The sequence below is a fragment of the Cnephaeus nilssonii genome, assembly GCF_951640355.1.
Source record: "Cnephaeus nilssonii genome assembly, chromosome: 2".
In the NCBI taxonomy this organism is placed as follows: domain Eukaryota; kingdom Metazoa; phylum Chordata; class Mammalia; order Chiroptera; family Vespertilionidae; genus Cnephaeus; species Cnephaeus nilssonii.
In genome coordinates, this window is record NC_137073.1 from 71175534 (window position 1) to 71194707 (window position 19174).

General features: G+C 36.1%; 1 protein-coding gene across 5 annotated transcripts in view; it reads left to right on the plus strand.

Annotated features, from left to right (window-relative positions):
* The window catches only part of SSBP2 (single stranded DNA binding protein 2), a 225800-nt gene that overhangs the window by 134703 nt on the left and 71923 nt on the right, over positions 1–19174 (plus strand). For 3 of the 5 annotated variants that reach the window (XM_079793538.1, XM_079793537.1, XM_079793540.1), the window contains one exon: positions 18408–18497. The exons of the other annotated variants lie outside the window; for them this stretch is intronic. In XM_079793538.1, the coding sequence (XP_079649664.1) occupies positions 18408–18497 (90 nt within the window). The remainder of the gene's footprint in view (positions 1–18407; positions 18498–19174) is intronic. 5 annotated transcript variants of the gene reach the window in all.

Consider the following 19174-nt stretch of genomic DNA (forward strand, 5'->3'; position numbering starts at 1 on the left):
TTGGTATTGATTGCTGGGTTAAATTTATATTGATAGAAAAGGTTGAGTATACAGATAATGTATAAAATATTCTACTAGAGTTGATAATAATTATGATATACAATATTTCTTTTTATGCAGTTGTGTACGGGGTCAGCAAACTACATCCCAGCACCTGTGTGTGTTTTTTAAGTAAAATTTTATTTGAAACTTTATTGGGGAATAGCCTTTTTTGTTGTTGTTAATCCTCACCCGAGGATATTTTTTTTCATTGATTTTTATAGAGAGTAGAAGGGAGGGGGAGAGACAAAAGAGAGAGAAACATCAAAGTGAGAGAGATACATCGATTGGTTGCCTTCCGCATGCACCCCGGGGATGGAGCCTGCAACCAAGGTACATACTCTTAACCAGAATCATAATCAAACCTGAGACCCTTGAGTCCCCGGGCCAACACTCTAACCACTGAGAAAACGGGCTAGGGCAGGGTATAGCCATCTTGTTGTACATCTGCGACTGCTTTTGCACAACAACATCAGAGTTAAATGATTGCAGTAGAGATTATATGGCCTGCAAAACCTAAAATATTTACTATTTTGCCCTTTTCAGAAAGAGTTTGCTGTCCTCTTATCTAGAATAATAAAGCAGTTAAAGACTTTGAAAAATTTTTTGAGAAAAAGAAATTAAGACACTAAAAGTGTGAATAGAATTAGAAAAGTAGAAGATATTTAGGATATATTGCTAAATAGAAATAACACTTTACACACTGATATAGATTATACATTAATCTCATTTCTAATTTAAAATTTTATATTGAAAAGTTAATGGCAGTTGCTTCCGAATGGTGAGATTACACTTGATTTTTATTTTCTTGCTGGTTTTTATGTTTTCTGATTTTTTTTTTTACAATGAACATGTGTTACTGCATTATTAATCAAACCAACTAGTAGTAGACTAGTATGAGAACATAAAAGCAAATTAGAATGGGAAGAATAGTGCATTTTGCAGTGTCAAGCTAAGGTGAGGTGCCCTGGATGATACATAAAGAAAATGCTTCTTGTTCGTTTCTCAAAAAAGTTGGAGAACTTTTTTTGATGATGCCCCTAGGAACATTTTCAGGTCCTTTCATTCCTTATATTTAACTAGCATCTGATATGAGAACAAAATCCCTCCCCCTACAAAAAAAAAAAGGAGAGAAAATATAGTTGTTTAAGTTATAAATTACTTTTAGACTTTGTTCCTCATTTTCAAAGACATAGATTTATAAAGTTTAATTTATGGAAATTTTTTTTTTACTTTTGTGACTCATATATAATGCTGTATATTAGTGATTTGTTTTTTAATTCAGCTAATTAGCTATAAGTAAAACTTAAACTTGGATATATTATAGAAGTTAAGGGAGCTTTCTTTTTTAAAAAGTCACAATTATGCCTTTAAAAGAGGTGAACAGCTTTTATTTGGGCAGAAATTACAGAAAGTAATCTTTTCAATGAAGTACTGTTATTAACCATATGAGACTTGAAGTTGTTTTACTGTGATATTCTATTCCGACATCTGCACTGTGGTATTACCAGGTGCTCACTATAAAGTTCAATGGATCTTGACAAGCATTGAGTTGATTTCAGCGGCTGTACTATGCTAGGAGTCATTGAAACAGAAGAGAAACCCATTTTTTTTTAATCAAATCTCATCTTATAAGTCAATATATTTTTATTTCAATTATCACTATGAGTGGTACTTACCTTTATAATGACCCAACAAGTTCTTGAGAACAATCCCAAGATTGAAGCTTAGGGTGCATACTACTGACTTGCCTGATAAATTATCATGCAAAACAAACGAAAAACAAGCCAAAAAAAACCCTTGTTTTATTTGCACTTTAAATATGAGTCAAATAGGCTGATAATTATTAACCATAAAATAAAATTAAATTGTAAGAGGAATTTCAATGTGCTCTTGTAAAAAAAAGAAATCAATAAAAAAAATGAGCCTCAAAGCAAGAATATATGTGGATATGCATAGCATTTTCATATAAAATGTAAAATATGAGCCCATTTGTCAAATATGTAAATAATTATATAAAATTCAATGATCTATAATAATAAAAGCATAATAGGCTAATTAGACCAGGCATCCTTCCGGACGTCCTTCCAGACAAAGCAAAGGCTGCAAGGGAAGCCCTGGTCCCAGGTGCCTGAGAGAAACCAGTGCCGGCAGCTGGGGGAAGGAAGGCCTACTCTTGCATGATTTCGTGCACCGGGCCTCTAGTATATTTATAATTCAACACACATACACAGATATATGTTGTATATATAACATATATATGTATATGTATGTATATGATTATATCCATGCATTCCACTGATGAATATGACAGTATGGGATGATTTTGAATGACAATTTTCAGTAATAATTATAGTTAAAATAAACTTCCTGTTAATGAGGTCCATTATGTTATGAAGTATCTTAGAGGCAAGTGGCAGAAGCCCTATTGCCTGTTATTTGACAATGTACTGAAAAAAAAACACGTATTTCTTACTAGCAAACTGTATTAGCTATAGATGTGCAAATGTCCTAGTAGATCTTATCCATATCAGACATTTATTATTCAAGTTGATTTTAATTATAATGCAGACCGGAATCTGTTTTTGTTGCTGGTACAAGCACCATTTTTTTTCCCTAATAAATGTGTTTTTCATTTATTCAGGAAGTCTCTAATGGCATTTGGGGGAAGGGAAACATTTTAGCTTCCTTCCTGGATAATGCAGTTTTTATTTCTTGTTGAAATTGTAGTCTCAGCCCAAACCCAATGTTGGACAAAAGGAAGGAGTAAGGAAAGGAGGATGGAAAGGAAGGAGGGATGAAGAAAAGGAGTTAGAAAGAAAAGAAGTAAAAACACAAAAGGAACACAAGAAAGTTAACTATACAAACATTTAGTACCTGTGTTTAAAAATGAATACGAAACTGTAAATATTCTGCTAAAACAGCAAGATCCTGTCATTGTTTCATTTCTACTCCCTGCTGCCCTGATGACATAATTTCATTCCTATATAAATAAATGAAGCTATATCATATATATATGATGTTGCTGTTGCTACATTTCCAAGTAATTGAAACATAAAGGAGAGTTGTTCTTTTTACACATTTTTCTGAATTTTCATATGACTGTTAAAAAATAGCTAGCCATCTCATATAGCTTTCTAAGTTTACTTCAGTAATAATACTTATTAATGCTTTGAGTAAAAACAAAATAAATATCCTAGCCCAATCTGGTATTTGGGGAATGGCTAGTAGGGTTGTGAGTGGAAGGTGGAGGAGGGAGTACATCAAAATCTTGTTGGGGAAAGAGAGTTTAGGGAATTAAAAATACATATTTGATATAACTCTTTTTATGTTTAAAAGCTACATAGAAGATAAAATTTAACAAAATCTTAGCTGATAGGGATATACAGAAAGTAGTGACAAAGTCCTGTAGGGAGATGGATTTTAAAAGACTGACAAACACTACTCTGAGATAGTAAAGTGACTTCTAAATCATTCTTTGAGTTTTGAAAGGTAACTATTTCAGTCGACTTTCCAAATTATTATAATGCTACAAGTATTAAGTTGCATTCCACTCTTTGTCAAAGATCAAGTTTCTAGTCCATTTTCACAACTTTGCTTTCAAGTTTTGTTCCACATGAAGTGAGGAAAAAAATAAAACTATTTTAAAGTGCTTTTCCCCTTTTTCCTTCTTTTTTAAAACTTTAAAAAATGTGTTTTTATTGATTTCAAAGAGGAAGGAAGAGGGAGAAAGAGATAAAACATCAATGATGAGAGAGAATCATCTATCAGCTGCCTCCTACATGTCCCCTACTGGGGATCGAGTTTGAAACCTGGGCATGTGCCCTGATAGGGAATCTAATGGTAACCTCCTGGTTCATGGGTGGATGCTCAATCACTGAGCTACACCAACCCCATCCTTTTTCTTTCTTAAAGAAATCTTTTTTTCTGAAAGAATTTCAAATTTTTAGAACTGATCTCTAGCCTTTGTGATTTATGTAAATCTACAAGTTGTCTTGGAGAAAATAAAACATTGAAAGGTAGTTTACAAAGTCTAGGGTCATGAGTAAAGGAATATATATTGCATGCATATTTCATCAAAGCTGTATTTGAGCTTACATTTGTAAGGAATGTAAACTCAATATTATTCTTCGTCAAATCACTGAGAGTTTAAGTGAGGCACCCAAGGCCACCTGAAAATATGGCCTAGGGTAGGCCATAGGGGCAGAGGGAGAATTCAAGCCTCCGGTCTGGTTCTCAGCAGTACTGCCTTCTCATTATTATCATTTCCTGAACTCCTGCTGTGCCGTAGTCCTCCCCCTGGCAGTTCCTAACCTCCATCAGAAGCTGTGACCTATTTTTAATGTTGCCTTTTCAAGTGAAGAGATAGTATTACATGCTGTGTTTTATACATTGCCGTGAAAAATGGATGAGGAAAAATTTATAATTTCTGAACCTACTTGCCATTTTCCTGCTCTTTATAATTAGCAAAAACCTATCACCATTTGAGTCATAAATTAACTGAAGAATTGAACTATCCTAAACTGTATTGTGTTCTACCACCTCCTCCCACACATGCACACCTTTACATTATTTTTCGTAAATCTTGTTCTACTTTGTTTTTACTGTATAAATCTCTGGTTTCTTCATATAGTTTCTGATTATAATTAAATATATGGCTTATTCTGCTTCTTAGCTATGGATGTTTACTCGGATATATACTTGTGAAGCCAACTGAGTCATGTGAATGTAACTAGTGCTCAACACATTTTATAGAGCCTTGTTTGCTTATGTGTCTCTCAATACGGCAATCAACACAAATATTCACAGATTCAAGGACTGACCCAGCTAATGTTATTAGCTTCATGCTACAAAACAAAGTAAATCTGCATCCAACTTTTTCCTAATCCCAAATAAGTATAACTGGAAAAAAGATTCTGAGAATGATCACAAATATATACATAGAAGGTGGTTAGTGAAATGTTGAGTTAACACTCATATCTTTTAATATTAAATTAATTGTTTTCTTAAAATAGCCTGCTTCAGGTTTTTAGAAATTCTCTGGAATGTATAACTAGCATATAAAGTATAATTACTTTACAAATACTTGGTAGGTGTCAAGATTCTTATTTATTTTACATTTTCAAAATTAATGTCAACATTTTAAAAGAATTGTCTTGTTGGTATTTTAAAAATATATATGATATCAAAACGGCAATGGCATAAAAATAAGCATAAACTAATTTTTTCTAAATTTGATGAACTATATATTTTTAAATTCTAGAATACTTAATTTATTCAGTACTGAAATACAATTACTAAATCCTTTCATTGAAACATTACCATCAAAAAATGTAAGCAAGATTTACATTAATAGCTTGACTGAAGGAAATTCAGTTACATTTATGTAAAAAATATATTTTTAATTAATATTAGAATATAAGTAGAAAATTTCCCTTAGAGAGACATTTGTTGTTCAAGCTTTCCCATTGAGAAAGACTGCTTTTAGACTTCCAGAATTTTATAGGTTAACTCTGTGTAAAACCAGCATTTGCATTTCTAAAAGTTTGAAAATTATGAGTATAATAAAACTCCAGAACTGGGATGCCTACGATGCTTCACTTGAAATACCATTAATTACAAAACTTGGGCTTACACATGTGTTAAATATCTTCTGAATACAGATCATCAAATTTATTGTTATGAAGCAGATACATATATTTAAGAAAAGGTCTGTTTTTCTAATTCCTGAAATCAAATGTATTTTATAATGTAACTAGAAGCCCAGCGCGTGAAATTGCGCAGCCCCGCCCACCCATGCCGGTCTTTGGTCGTTACGGCTCTAGGGCCACAGGCCTTTTATAATATAGATGAGGTAATATAGAAGGAAAAAATATCTTAGAGGCTAGTTAATTAGCTGTTTTAATAATAAAAAGAAAAGTCCTAGTTAATTATAATAACATGAGTTTTCTTTTTTCTATGCTTACTATACTTCTCTTATAATAAAACTAGAGTCCCGGTGCACGAACTTCGTGCACGGAGGGGGGAGTCCCTCAGCCCAGCCTACATCCTCTCCAATCAGGGACCCCTCGAGAGACGTCTGACTGGGGATCGGGCCTAAATGGGCAGTCGGACATCCCTCTCACAATCCAGGACTGCTGGCTCCCAACTGCTCGCCTGCCTGCCTTCCTGGTTGCCCCTAAATCACTTCTGCCTGCCAGCCTGATCACCCCCTAACCACTCCCATGCCAGCCTGATTGATGTCTAACTGCTCCCCTGCCAGCCTGTTTGCCCCCAACTTCCCTCCTCTGCCGGCCTGGTCACCCCTAACTGCCATCCCCTGCAGGGTTGATTGCCTCCAACTGCCCTCCCTTGCAGGCCTGGTGCCTCCCAACTGCCCTCTCCTGCTGGCCATCTTGTGGTGGCCATCTTGTGTCCACATAGGGACAGGATCTTTGACCACATGGGGGCAGCCATATTGTGTGTTGGGTTGATGGTCAATCTGCATATTACTCTTATTAGATAGGAGGATAGAGGCCTGGTGCGCGGGTAGGGGCCAGCTGGTTTGTCCTGAAGGTTGTCCTGGATCAGGGTGGGGTTCCCTTGGGGCGTGGAGAGGCCTGAGCAAGGGGCCTGTGGTGGTTTGCAGGCCGGCCACGCCCCCTGGCAACCCAAGCAGAGGCCCTGGTATCTGAAATTTATTTACCTTCCACAATTGAAACTTTGTAACCTGGAGTGGAGCCAAGCCTCCTGCTGGATCCGTGGCTGCCGCTTGGATTTGTTTACCTTCTATAATTGAAACTTTGTATCCTTGAGTGGAGGCCTGGGCCTGCCAGAGTGTGTGGATAGCTTAGCTTCTTCTGTTGCCGGGGAAACCCAATGGTAGCCATCTTAGCTGGGGTTAATTTGCATAGTCGCCCTGATTGGCTGGTGGGCGTGGCTTGGCTGGTGGGCATGGCTTATGTAGCGGAGTGATGCTTAATTTGCATATTATCCTTTTATTAGAGAAGATATCATGCCTGTGTTTTGGAAGCTCAGAACTAGCTTGATAAGTTCTTACCCATGATTCTACAGAATATGAACAAGAAGCCAAATCCTGAAATTATATTCACGTGGTTACATCAGTAGACATTTGTTGATCATTTTAAATTTATGTCAAGAATCAAATCACCCCATTCCATTCAGTTAAAGTCAACTAAGGATTATTTTAAAGTTTTAGACTATTTGTGCAAATTCAAAATAAAGGTTAAATAATGGATCAGTGTGATTTTTTTTATCTCATATTTTTAAAACCTTTAAACTATTGCTTTTCATTTCCTCATTAATAAAAATTATTTTGGTAAAAAATTTTGGGTAATTTAATATGATGTTTTTATAACAATCTATTGAACACCTAGCTATTAAGTCTAAGGTGCTGGTTTCTTTAGATAAGACTTTATTGTGGTCTTCAAAGAAATTGCCATTTTAATAGAGACTCAAGACCCAAACTCATGAAAAGTTAGACAAAAATACTTAGTGTTGGATAATATCAAAGATAAATATAGTATCATAAGCATAGTTATGCTTTCCAAATGTCAGAAAGTGGACTTGGAATATAAAATATAGCTAAGTACTAATTAATGTTTAAGGGCTAAAATTCATTTACCCCGAAGTTTAACCAGTCCGTTAGTAAGCGGGAGTAATTATATCAGAGGTATTCTTTTATTTCTTTGAGTCATAAAATCTGGACATGTGTATTTAAAATGAGGGATGGGAGGGAGAGTAGGGGAAGTATAACATAAAAAAGGAGAGGGGGTTTCATCTGGAGAAAAGACTGCTCTCTAGGGGAAAAAGGGCATTAAAGGAGAGGATGGATACACCAAAACCCATTGACCTTAAGATTATGACTTCTTATGGTACTTTAACAAAATCTTAATGTCATATTAAGATTAACAGAGTCAGCGTGTTCAGTAAAATCACTGTCATAATAATAACTCTTTAATAAAAATAATTTTATAAGAATTGTTCATATATTCTTTCAATAGATACTTTCAAATCTCATTGTATAAGGAAGATATTGAGGTAGGCACTGCTCTTCTTTCCAAGAGGCTCATAGTTTTAACTTGGTGGAGCAGATGCCTATGAAAAATTAACAGGATGTTGGAAACATGTAGGAAGGTAGTAGATACAGGCCTGGAAACCCAATTCAGATTCAGAGTATGAAGGGCCTTATTATAAGACTAGAGACCTGGTGCACGAATTCGTGCATAATTGGGGTCCCTCGGCCTGGCTGGTGATCAAGGTCAATGGGGGGAAGAGGAGCGGCTGGCCAGAGGGAGGGACTACGGTCCAGTCAGGAGGAGAGGGAGTGAGGGAAGTTGACCATCATCCCCCCCCAATCAGGGCTAATGGAGGGTCCAGCCAGCCAGAGGGAGGGATCACAGGAGGTTGGTCAGCCGGCTGAGGGGAGGTTCCATGGGAGGTTGGCTGGCCATGGGAGGTTGGCTGTGGGAGCGCACTGACCACCCGGGGGCAGCTCCTGCATTAAGCATCTGCCCCCTGGTGGTCAGTGCACGTCATAGCTACTGGTCAACTGGTCGTTTGGTTGCTTAGGCTTTTATATATATATTAGTAGCCCATTTGCAAGAAGAATCCTGCAAGCGGCCGCTGTGGCCACGTGCGCTGCCGCTGCCGCCGCCGTTGCAGCCGCCACACCTGCACCCGCGGGCCACTGCCACCGTCCCCGCTCCGCCCCGCTCCGCCCCGCCCCGCCCAGGCTTTCCCTCTGGCAGCCACCTTGCTTTCCGCTTTTCCTCCCTTTTCCTTCTAAGTTGGCTTCAGTCTTCACTCCTCCCTCCCTCAGTGTATGCAAATTAACCGCCATCTTTGTTGGGTAATTTGCATACTTGCCCTGATGGGCTGATGGGCATGGCTTTGGCTGGTGGGCGTGGCTTGGGTGTAGCGAAGGTGCGGTCAATTTGCATATTACTATTTTATTAGGTAGGATAAATTACCCTGGCTGGCATGACCTACGAACCAGGAGGTCACAGTTTGATTCCTGGTCATGACACATGTCTGGGTTTCAGTGATTCTCTCTCATTGTTGATATTTCTATCTCTCTATCCCACTCCCTTTCTGAAATCATAAAACACTTTTTTTAAAAAAAAAAGTTGAAACTATGTTCTTAATATACATTTTAAAACATTTCATGGCTGCAATAGTAAACTCAATGGAGAAGGAGACAAGGACCCATTTTTACTCATTTCTGTTTAATTCATACAAATGCCAGGAAGTGCTGTTTGGGCAGGATACATATTAGATCTAGTTAAAACACTTTTTTAAGAACTCTAAGCCTGATGGAGTGCTGTCTGAACATATGTTTCATGGTAGATTCCATTTATTCTTTTGTTCAAGATTTACCCTGTATTCTAAAAGCCCAAAGTATAAGTGGTGATTAGTCTAGCTCAAAATTTCTACCAATCATTATTCCAATATTTTCTAAGAGCATTCTTTATGACTGATTTATTGTGTGTGACTGATTTTTGAAAAAAAATGTATGTATATATTTAGACTCTATAGAAGGTACTGTGGCATTTTAAATTTAATATTTATAAGATGCCATTGAGTTAGCAGGCAAAAAAAAGTCATTTTTTAATAAATATGGTTGATCAGCCCTGGCCAGTGTGGCTCAGTTGGTTGGGCATTGTCCCTTGCACCAAAAGGTTACTAGTTTGATTCCCAGTCAGAGCACATGCCGAGGTTGAGGGCTCAGTCCCCTGTAGGGGGTGTGCAGGAGACAGCCAGTCAATGTTTCACTCTGGCATTAATGTTTCTCTCTCTCTCTCCCCCGCCCCCTCTCCATTCCTCTCTCTCTAAAAATTAATAAAAATATTAAAAACAAAAAAACACACAAATGAACAAAACAAAATAGAAATCGACTCATATAGAATAAATTGATGGTTGCCAAAAATAGTGAAGAGGATTAAGAGGTACAAACATCCAGTTACAAAATAATTCCTGTGTATATACTAGTAGTGTACAACATAGGGAATTTAGTCAACAATATTGTAATAACTTCATATGGTGATAGATGGTTATTAGACTTATCATGGTGATGACTTCTTAAGGCATATAAATGTCAAATCACTATGTTGTACACCTGAGACTAATATATTATTGTATGTCAACTGTCATTAAAAATAAAAAGTAAATAACTTAAAATTTTTGCATTTGAGTTTAATGCCATTTTCTATAAGAAACCTGTCATATTTTTAAAATTTTAATTCAAAATGCTTTTATCCTTCCCATTACCCGCTATTCATAAGACCCTATACCAAATGAATTTTACATGCTTCCAAAAAGTAAATTTACTGTTTAAGGATAAAGATTTCTTATCTTGAGAATATCCAAGATATGTGCTACAGTGTCTGAAGGCAGATAGTTCTAAAAGAGGAACTATCAGATGTTTTAAGGAGTGACAGCATGCTCTAGAGCCCAGTGCCCCTTTGCAATATGAGATTTGGTATGTTTTTTTTTTAAGAACTCTAAGCCTGATGGAGTGCTGTCTGAACATATGGTACGTTTGTTTAAAAAAGTCACAGTATCTCTTTATGTTGAAACTGTATTTAACTATCTTTCTCTGGTGACTGACTACCTTGCAGGTATCAGTGGTTACTATAGAGCACTGTAGTTGAAGGTGGATGAAGTTTGGCCAAAAGTGTCTCAACCACTGTCTAATGAAACTGATTTTTTAAATTTTAAAGTGAATCTCTCAGCATTACTGTCTTTACCTTTTGTTTCTCTGTTCAAACAGAAAGTAACAGTTGTTAGATAAAGTTCTCATTTTTTTAGCCTAGTTATTTGTATTATTATGTATTATCCTTAAGATCTTTGTTAAGGTGTGCTTAGATGATCTCGCCACCAAAACATTACACTGATATAAAAGCACGCTTTACAGGTATCCCTTCATCTGCATGTTTATATGTGCTAACGTGGTAATGTTTTATTTTATCTTGTGGCATTAATTAAAAAGTTTCAAATCCAGTGGCAGAATTGAACAGAATTTTACTATATATTTATAAAAATAATTTAGAAAACTGGTTCAGTGCCTTAACCCCATTTCCAGTTTGGAACCAATGTAAACAAATATTTTTATTTGTTATCTTATTATTTTTATTTTGTGCCTCTCATAGTCCATTTGTTATGCCACTTTTAAGAAAGCAGTAATTAACATCTTTTAAAACTAAACAGTAGTATTTCTGCTCAAGTTAATTTCAAGTACTCTTTTTATCCATAATAACAACTCCTTGGGGATATGAGATATTTTAAATAAAATTAATGTTGTAGCTTTAAAAATTAATTTTAGTATGGGAATAATCCTAAAATATTGTGATATAATGAAATAATTTGAAATTTCCTTTATAAATTTATTAGAATACCTACTTAAGCATATTTAACCATTTGTTCTAGATAAAATGTAAGAGCTTTTGGAAATTTGTTATAATTAGATACATATTGTTTTAGATTCATGCTAATAATGCTGTTTAAGGAAAAAACACAATTATTGACTTTAAATTTCTTCCTACAAAAGCTGTAAATTTCAAAAGAAAAAAGATATTTCAGAGGAAATATGTCTTTTGCATAAATATTTAACTGTCTCATTAGGAATATGACTTTTTAAAAGATGAGTACCTAATGATTAACTTCATCCTGGAAAAAACAAACAAAAATTGCAATGATTCATGCTATTGATACAGGCTGTACCTCCATGGCTTTAATCTGTTCTGTGACAAAACTTTAAAAAAAGACCTTCCTAAAATAGAGGCTCTGTGGTTGTGCAGTGAGGACACGTGAGCCTTGGATTCTAAGACAAGGCCATTTTAGGATGACAGAGTAAGCAGTTGAGAGAGGTCCTGCAGTAGACAGTTGAGAAGTGAAGACAGGTTAGTAGATCAGCCTTGGAGATTTTGGAGACTGGTAGCAGGCAACCGGCAGAGGGTATGTGCAGATGGTCATCATTAGGATGTTATAGAATGAGTAATGGGAATGCTCGGCAGGTGGCAAATACAATGCTCCAGGGGCAGCATGGTAAGAAATGACAAGTGGAGATCTAGGCGGGAACTATTGGCAACTAGGGAACCCAACATCAAGTATTGAGGATTCAGCTATAGAAATGGAAGTCCAGTGGCAGAACATGTCCCCTCAGAAGTAATATGAGGAAAGAACTCAATAGAATGTTTGGCTTTGGTCTCTGAGACATCGAGATGCTAGTTAGGTGGGAACTGAGGCTGGCAGCCCAGCAAATGGAAGAAAGAAATGAACCCTCTTTTGGAGCAAGGATTGAGGCTTCATTCTAGTAACTTTGAATCAGTGCACAGGGTCAGAGCAGGGACCGTTAGCAAAGTTTACATGGTGGTAATCTTCAAACTATGGTTTCATTTGTTTTTATATTTTCCCTACCCTAGAAATGAACTTGGCTAGAGGCTAGATGGGATTGGTAGAACCTTCTGTTAATAGTTAGGAGCGATTCCTTTATGAGGAAGAGAAAAGCAGAGTTCGAGGTCTGGCAGGCCGTTGTAACTGAAGAAGAGATGCTGCATATGCCATTCTTCTCACTGTGCTTCCCCACTCTGCACTGCTGAAGGGGGACACAACTAAAAGCCACTGAAAGAACTGTGAGACCAGGTAAACCACAGAACCAAGCTTGGTTAAACCTAGGAGATATTTTTATTTTTAACCTGATAGACACTTGATGTGATAAAAATGGGAGTACTAGCAAATGCACACGGTGCAACAGGTCAAGTACAATTTCCTCTAAGGAGCCATAGAATTCCCTAGTTTCTAGACGTCCTTAAAAATGTCCTTCAAAATGAAATAGTCATTTTGGGGGAGAGGTGTATTTGTTTGGTACTGCTGACATACATTGCCACCAGGTTAGCAGCTTAAAGCACTGTAAATATATTATCTCTCGGTTCTGTAGGTCAGAGTCTGATATAGTAAGTGTGCTGGCTTCTCTACTCCAGATCTTGCAAGGCTGAAATCAAGGGGTGTTTGCCAGCTGGGTTCTTATCAGGAGGCTCTGGAAAGAATCCACTTTCAAGTTTATGTAATTTGTTGGTAGTTCCTTGGGGTTTTAGGAGTCAGCCTGAGGCTGCTCTCGGCTAGAGGCTGCCACATTCACAGGCCCTGGGGTGTGCATGGATGTCTTTGGGTGGCTGTTCTGCTTACCACAGAGGAGAAATTTTTTTTTTTTCCTCAAAAGGTGACTCACCCAATTTCTCCTGTAAGGTTCCAGTCTGAGTAGTTAAAATACTTAGACTCTCACATAGAAGCCCAGGGACTTTTACATTGAATCAACAGTGTAGAAAAAAGACAAAGTCTTCCATCTTTGAGTTAAAAAAGGAAAAACAGGGACAATAACAGTAACAGTTACAAACTTGTGAAAGAGGGTACAGCATTAATATTCCTAACACTTTTTCCTTGTGTTTCTCTTTACACTGTGGTTTTTGAAATATTGTTGAAGGTCACTTTATTAAGTGCTTGACTAAAATGTTAGATTGTGTGTGTGTGTGGGGGGGGGGTGTTTAATGGAAAAGCTCTCACAGATTGGCCTATGGTGTAGTCATGTGGCCATAATGTAGGCTTACTGCTCTAATAACAATTTACACATCAGAAGTTCATATGAACACAATAAATGCTTCTTGAGGGCTGAACTTATACTAGGTGTATCGGTTAATAATGCGGATTTTGTTATCAAAGGAAACACGATAATTTCCAGAGAAACATCAGAATTGCTTTATTCAAAGTAATGTCTATCGCTAGCTACACATTTTCCCCATCTTTCAGGTAATTTGTAGATACCGTCCCAATAGAACTTTTCTTGTTTTGAGGCAAACCATTCAGAGACCCAATTTTTCCTTCTTTGTATGTTTTGAAGTGCTGCTCAGAAAGTGCGTGTGCCATCGATCGGAAAAAGTGGTAATCTGAAGGAGCAAGGTCTGGTGAATGTGGCGGGTGGGTTAATACTTCCCAGGCAAGATCTTTTAGCGTGTCTTTAACTGGTTTTGAAGTGTGTGATGGTGCGTCATCATGAAGCAAAATTACTTTGCTGTGTCTTCTGGAACATTCTGGTCGTTTCACGATCAAAGCATGGTTCAAATTGATTATTTGTTGTCGGTAGCAATCAGTATTAATGGTTTCACCTGGTTTTAGAAGCTCCTAATACACCACACCTTCCTGATCCCACCAAACGCAGAGCATTGTCTTCTTTCCAAAGCGATTTGGCCTTGCAGCTGATATTGATGGTTGACCTGGATCACCCCATGATTTTGTGCATTTGGGATTCTCAAAATACATCCACTTTTCATCGCCAGTCACAGTTCGATGCAAAAAAAAGACTTTCTTTCGTGCCGTTGAAGCAACATTTTACTGATGACTTTGCCGTTTTCCATTTGTTTTTCGTTCAGTTGATGTGGCACCCATTTTCCTTCCTTTAACATCTTTCCCATTGCTTGTAAACAACTGGAAATTGTTTGCTGAGCAACGTTTAATCTTCCTGCAAGTTGTTTTTGAGTTTGACACGCATCTTCATCCAATAATGCTTGTAATTGTTGGTCTTCAAACTTTTTCGGTTGACCTGGATGTTCTTTGTCTTTCACATCGAAATCATCACTTTTAAAGCATTTAAACCAGCGTTCACAAGTATCTTGAGATGGAACATGTTCACCATAAGCTTCCCAAAGCTTTCAGCAGTACTTTTCTTCAAAATAAAGTAATGAATTAAAACTTCCCGCAAATGCTCTTTTTTTGGCACATAATTTGACATTTTTAAGTGTAAAAATATCTATGATGTTAACACCTTCAGAAAATTTGACATATGAAGTTTTGAAGCTTGTTGTCAATACAAAATAGCATACATATCAAATCACATATATATCAACATATGTGTAACTCCATCGATTGTGAAAAAAATTCTCATTATTAACTGGTACACCTAGTAAATACAATATATGAATGATGATAATGGTATCATAAATATCCCCATTTCATTTCATTTTTAAACAGAAACTTTTATTTGCTATTAATATGAGTTTTCTTAATAATTTATAATAATCACTTTGGGGATTATTTACACCAAGTTCAAAATTTTGTGTCATCAAATAGCTAGGCATCTAATATTTGGGGTGCATGTACAGATATGAAGATAACATTTAGAATGTAATGGTCTCAAAACAAATCCCTTATGTCAGACCTTTTTCTTATAATCTATTATTTCTGATTAAAGCTGAATATAGAATTCAAGGAACCAGGAAATATGGCTGCTGTCCTGAAAACTAACAACTGAATCAAAGGCTGCCTCCTAAAGTATTCTTAGGGATGAAATCATCACTGTGTTTATCAGGGTCTTTTTGCATTTCTCTTGTACTTAAAACATTTTTTAGCATCAGTAGCTGCTTCCCTTCTGTTTTCTGTAATTTCCCATGCTTCTTGGCTTTCATATGAAAAAGTTAGCGTTTTGTAGAAATTACCAGCTAATCACAGCACTCTTTTTTTTCTTCTGCATGGCAAACATCATCTGTAATATTTAGATCACCAATTCTTAGCCACTTTATATGTTTCAGAGGCATGGAGGCATGGAACAGATGGACATATCTCTGGGTTGGGGGAGGAGGGTGAACAGTGAAGAGAAAAACCAAAGAACCTACATACTTATATGCATAGCCCATGGACACAGACAGTAGTGTGGTGAAAGCCTGGGGGAGGCGGGCTGGGCAGAGTGGGACAAAGGTGGGGGGAAATGGGAGACATCTGTAATACTCTCAACAATAAAAATATGTATATTTCACTTTTTTAAAAAGCAAAAAATAAAGGGCAATGATGTTAACTGCTATATTGCACAGCTTAAGAGTCCTTGACAATATATTTTGATTGAATTTACTAAATAATTTTGAAGTCATGAAATTAAAATTTAAAGTCATTTTAAGGATTTAGATTGCTTAAATCTTCATCTGACAATTATGTCTCACTTTTAAATAATACCTGGAAAAAACATAAGAAACATGTATAATAAAGAACTCGGAAGAAAATATTAGCATTTTAGGTATCTTTAAACTATGTAGTCCCCCAGAAAAGTAAAGGAGCCAATGATGACCCAGCATCTTTACTTCTTAAATTTTAATTTAGTTGCAAACAAACATTTTTACTACCTTTGGATAGGCAAAATCTTCTTTTATATACTTTCTAGGCAACTAAAATTAAGGGAGAAATCTCATCTTCAAACTATACTAGGAAGTTGCAGTAATTCACTGAATTCTGTTTTGGTTTTGTAAACCTGATCAACATTTAGTATTCATTTCTATACAAGTACTAGAGGCAAGGATTCGTGCACCGGTGGGGTCCCTAGGCCTGGCCTGTGCCCTCTCACAATCCAGGACCCCTCAGGGGATATCGGACTGCCAGTTTCAGCCCCCAGTCCCCATAGGCCAGGCCGAGGAACCCCACCAGTGCACAAATCCATGCACTGGGCCTCTAGTATGCATATAAGATCTTTGGTTAATCTCTTCCCACCCTCCCCACCTTCCCTCTGAGATTCATCAGTCTGTTCCATGTTTCCATGCCTGTGTGTTGAGCATCTGCCCCTTGGTGGTCAGTGCGCATCATAGCTACTGGTTGAATGGTTGAATGGTCGGACGGTCGCTTAGGCTTTTATATATATAGATAAGTGAGTGTGGTTTACAAATTTCTATCTTTTTATGTCTTTTTTATTGCAAAAACAAGTTTCTGTTCTGCAATTAATTAGAACAATAATGACATCCAGTGTCTAGCTTTTGGTACTAAGAGCAGCTTCCCCTGACTGTCAAAGGATGCAGATCAAAGCTTTCTTCCCAGATCTGCCTTAATCATATACATTTACACTAAAAGAGAATACATATTAGGTGGTAAATTTTCCTCTTACTCTAACATTCTATATTTAGTCTTTATGCAAGTTTAGTTAAAATGTAAAAAAGAAATTTGTCTTTCAGTTTTTAAAAAATATGAGTGTTGACATATGAAATGATATAGAACAATATCTGGCAAATGGTAGGTATTCAATTAATGTACCCTACATTAAATTCCATGCTTTTGCTTAAAATAGAATAATATATTAATGTTTCATCTTAATGTTTAAGAAATATTATTTTTTTATAGTTATATATTTTATCAGATGTCTAGTTACATGCTTTATCAGATGTTTCGTTATATGCTTTATCAGATCTTTATCAGATGTAAGCAATATTTTAGATAGCCACATTTACACCTAGATTTCCTCAGGAAATAATAAAATCATTGGCCTTCATTATTAATAACTGCCAGTGCTATAGAATAAACATTATTATTTTTATCAGTTTATATACTGGGAGATATATGCTACAAACATACTGAGATATTATATCTTCTATTGGGATATTAGTACATGAATGAGGGTAGTGCCACAGATCCACTAGATCCAATGTTTGTTTTGAGTTCTTTTCATAGCAGAACAGTTGGATTTATACTAATCTGTCTTTAGCGTATTTCTGGCTCCTTGACTGTTCTCAGTGTTTGTAATATGTCTACCCAGGTTGAGAGATGAAATCCATGGTTGTAGAACAGTTGTATATATTACTGCTCTGTGTAAGAATTAAATCTAAAACCTTGATTTGATTACAAAGTCTAAACCCAAAGGTTTTTGTACTCCTATGTCATGAAGCCCTAGGATTCGATGAAATAATTTGCAAGTGAAGTAGACTTAATTTTTCAACCTGTTTTTTTAATAATCTGTTTATATGAGACTATTCTCTCCAAATCTAATTCCTTTCTCTTATTAAGTCTCCTAATTATTTTTTTACACTCACCATGTTATTTTTACTATCAAATATGTTTTAGCTACCAATTGTAGTCTATCAGAAAGAGAATAAATAATGTGTTGCCACCTATAGGCAGAAACTTAATTTATTTATGACACACAGAAAAGCATAATCTAAAAAGATAGTTCTGTTTTCCATCTCCTACAACTACCATTTTCAAACTTACTGCTTACATATTTACCTATTGTTACTGATGTTGCCATTTCAGATGCCTGTGCCTTAAAGCATTTGTTTAAACTTTTATCATTTTGTTATATTATTTGTTTTTTTTCAATATGTCATTCAAATATAACATCTTATTACAGTTCTGTGACTTGAGCAAATTTAGAGGCCTGTATAAACCAAATAACTTAGTCATATACTAAACTAACTGTTGTATCTTCGTTTACCTCTGTAGAGGGGGAAATTACCAATATTTGTTCCCAGGAATGAAAAGCTTCCCCTCCTACAATCTATTATCATTAGTCTTTGGTTTTGTGCCTTCTCTGTAATGATATAGGTTTGTTTCTCCTTTATTCTTTGCAGAGTGCTGCAGCAGCTCCCAGTCCAGTGCTAGGAAACATTCCCCCAGGAGATGGCATGCCAGTAGGTCCTGTACCACCAGGGTTCTTTCAGGTACTCAGAGAAACTCTGACTAGGAATGTTAAGGCATAGGAACTCCTGTTTGATTTTATTTAAAGATATGAAGGAGAATGAGACTATTTTTATTCTTAAGATAAACATAATGCTGTGCAGCCAACTCTTGATTATTCAAAGACATTAGCCCTTCCTTCCTATATTATTGTCAAAACTTAATTCATTTATTTATTTTGCTATTTCATTGTTCCAGAAGAAAAAAAGGAGTTGAAGTGCAAATTAGCCCATTAAATGAACTTGGTAAAGCTTTGATAGGAGAAGAGGCTAAAGATGAAGTTCTGAAATGGATTTTAAATATCTAAGTTATCCATGTCTCCAGAGACTAAAGGTAATCAAGATTTGGCTGTAATTTAAAAAAATATGGCTAAATCATAACCTATTTACTTATCAAGATTATCGGCTATATCAAAATATTTGAAAGTCATCTTTGTGGCTTTTAAGCTGGAATTTTTATTAATATCATTACATCACATGTTAGCATTATAAAATTTTAATAAGAACTCTTATTTTAGCAATGATGATAGTGATTTAAGAATTACAATACATCCCTTTTTAATTTTATGGCATCCACATCTTAAACTTGACGGTTTTTAAACCCAAACCAACAAAGATTTTGAAATTCATTTATTTTACCACCTGGTTAATTTTATACCACC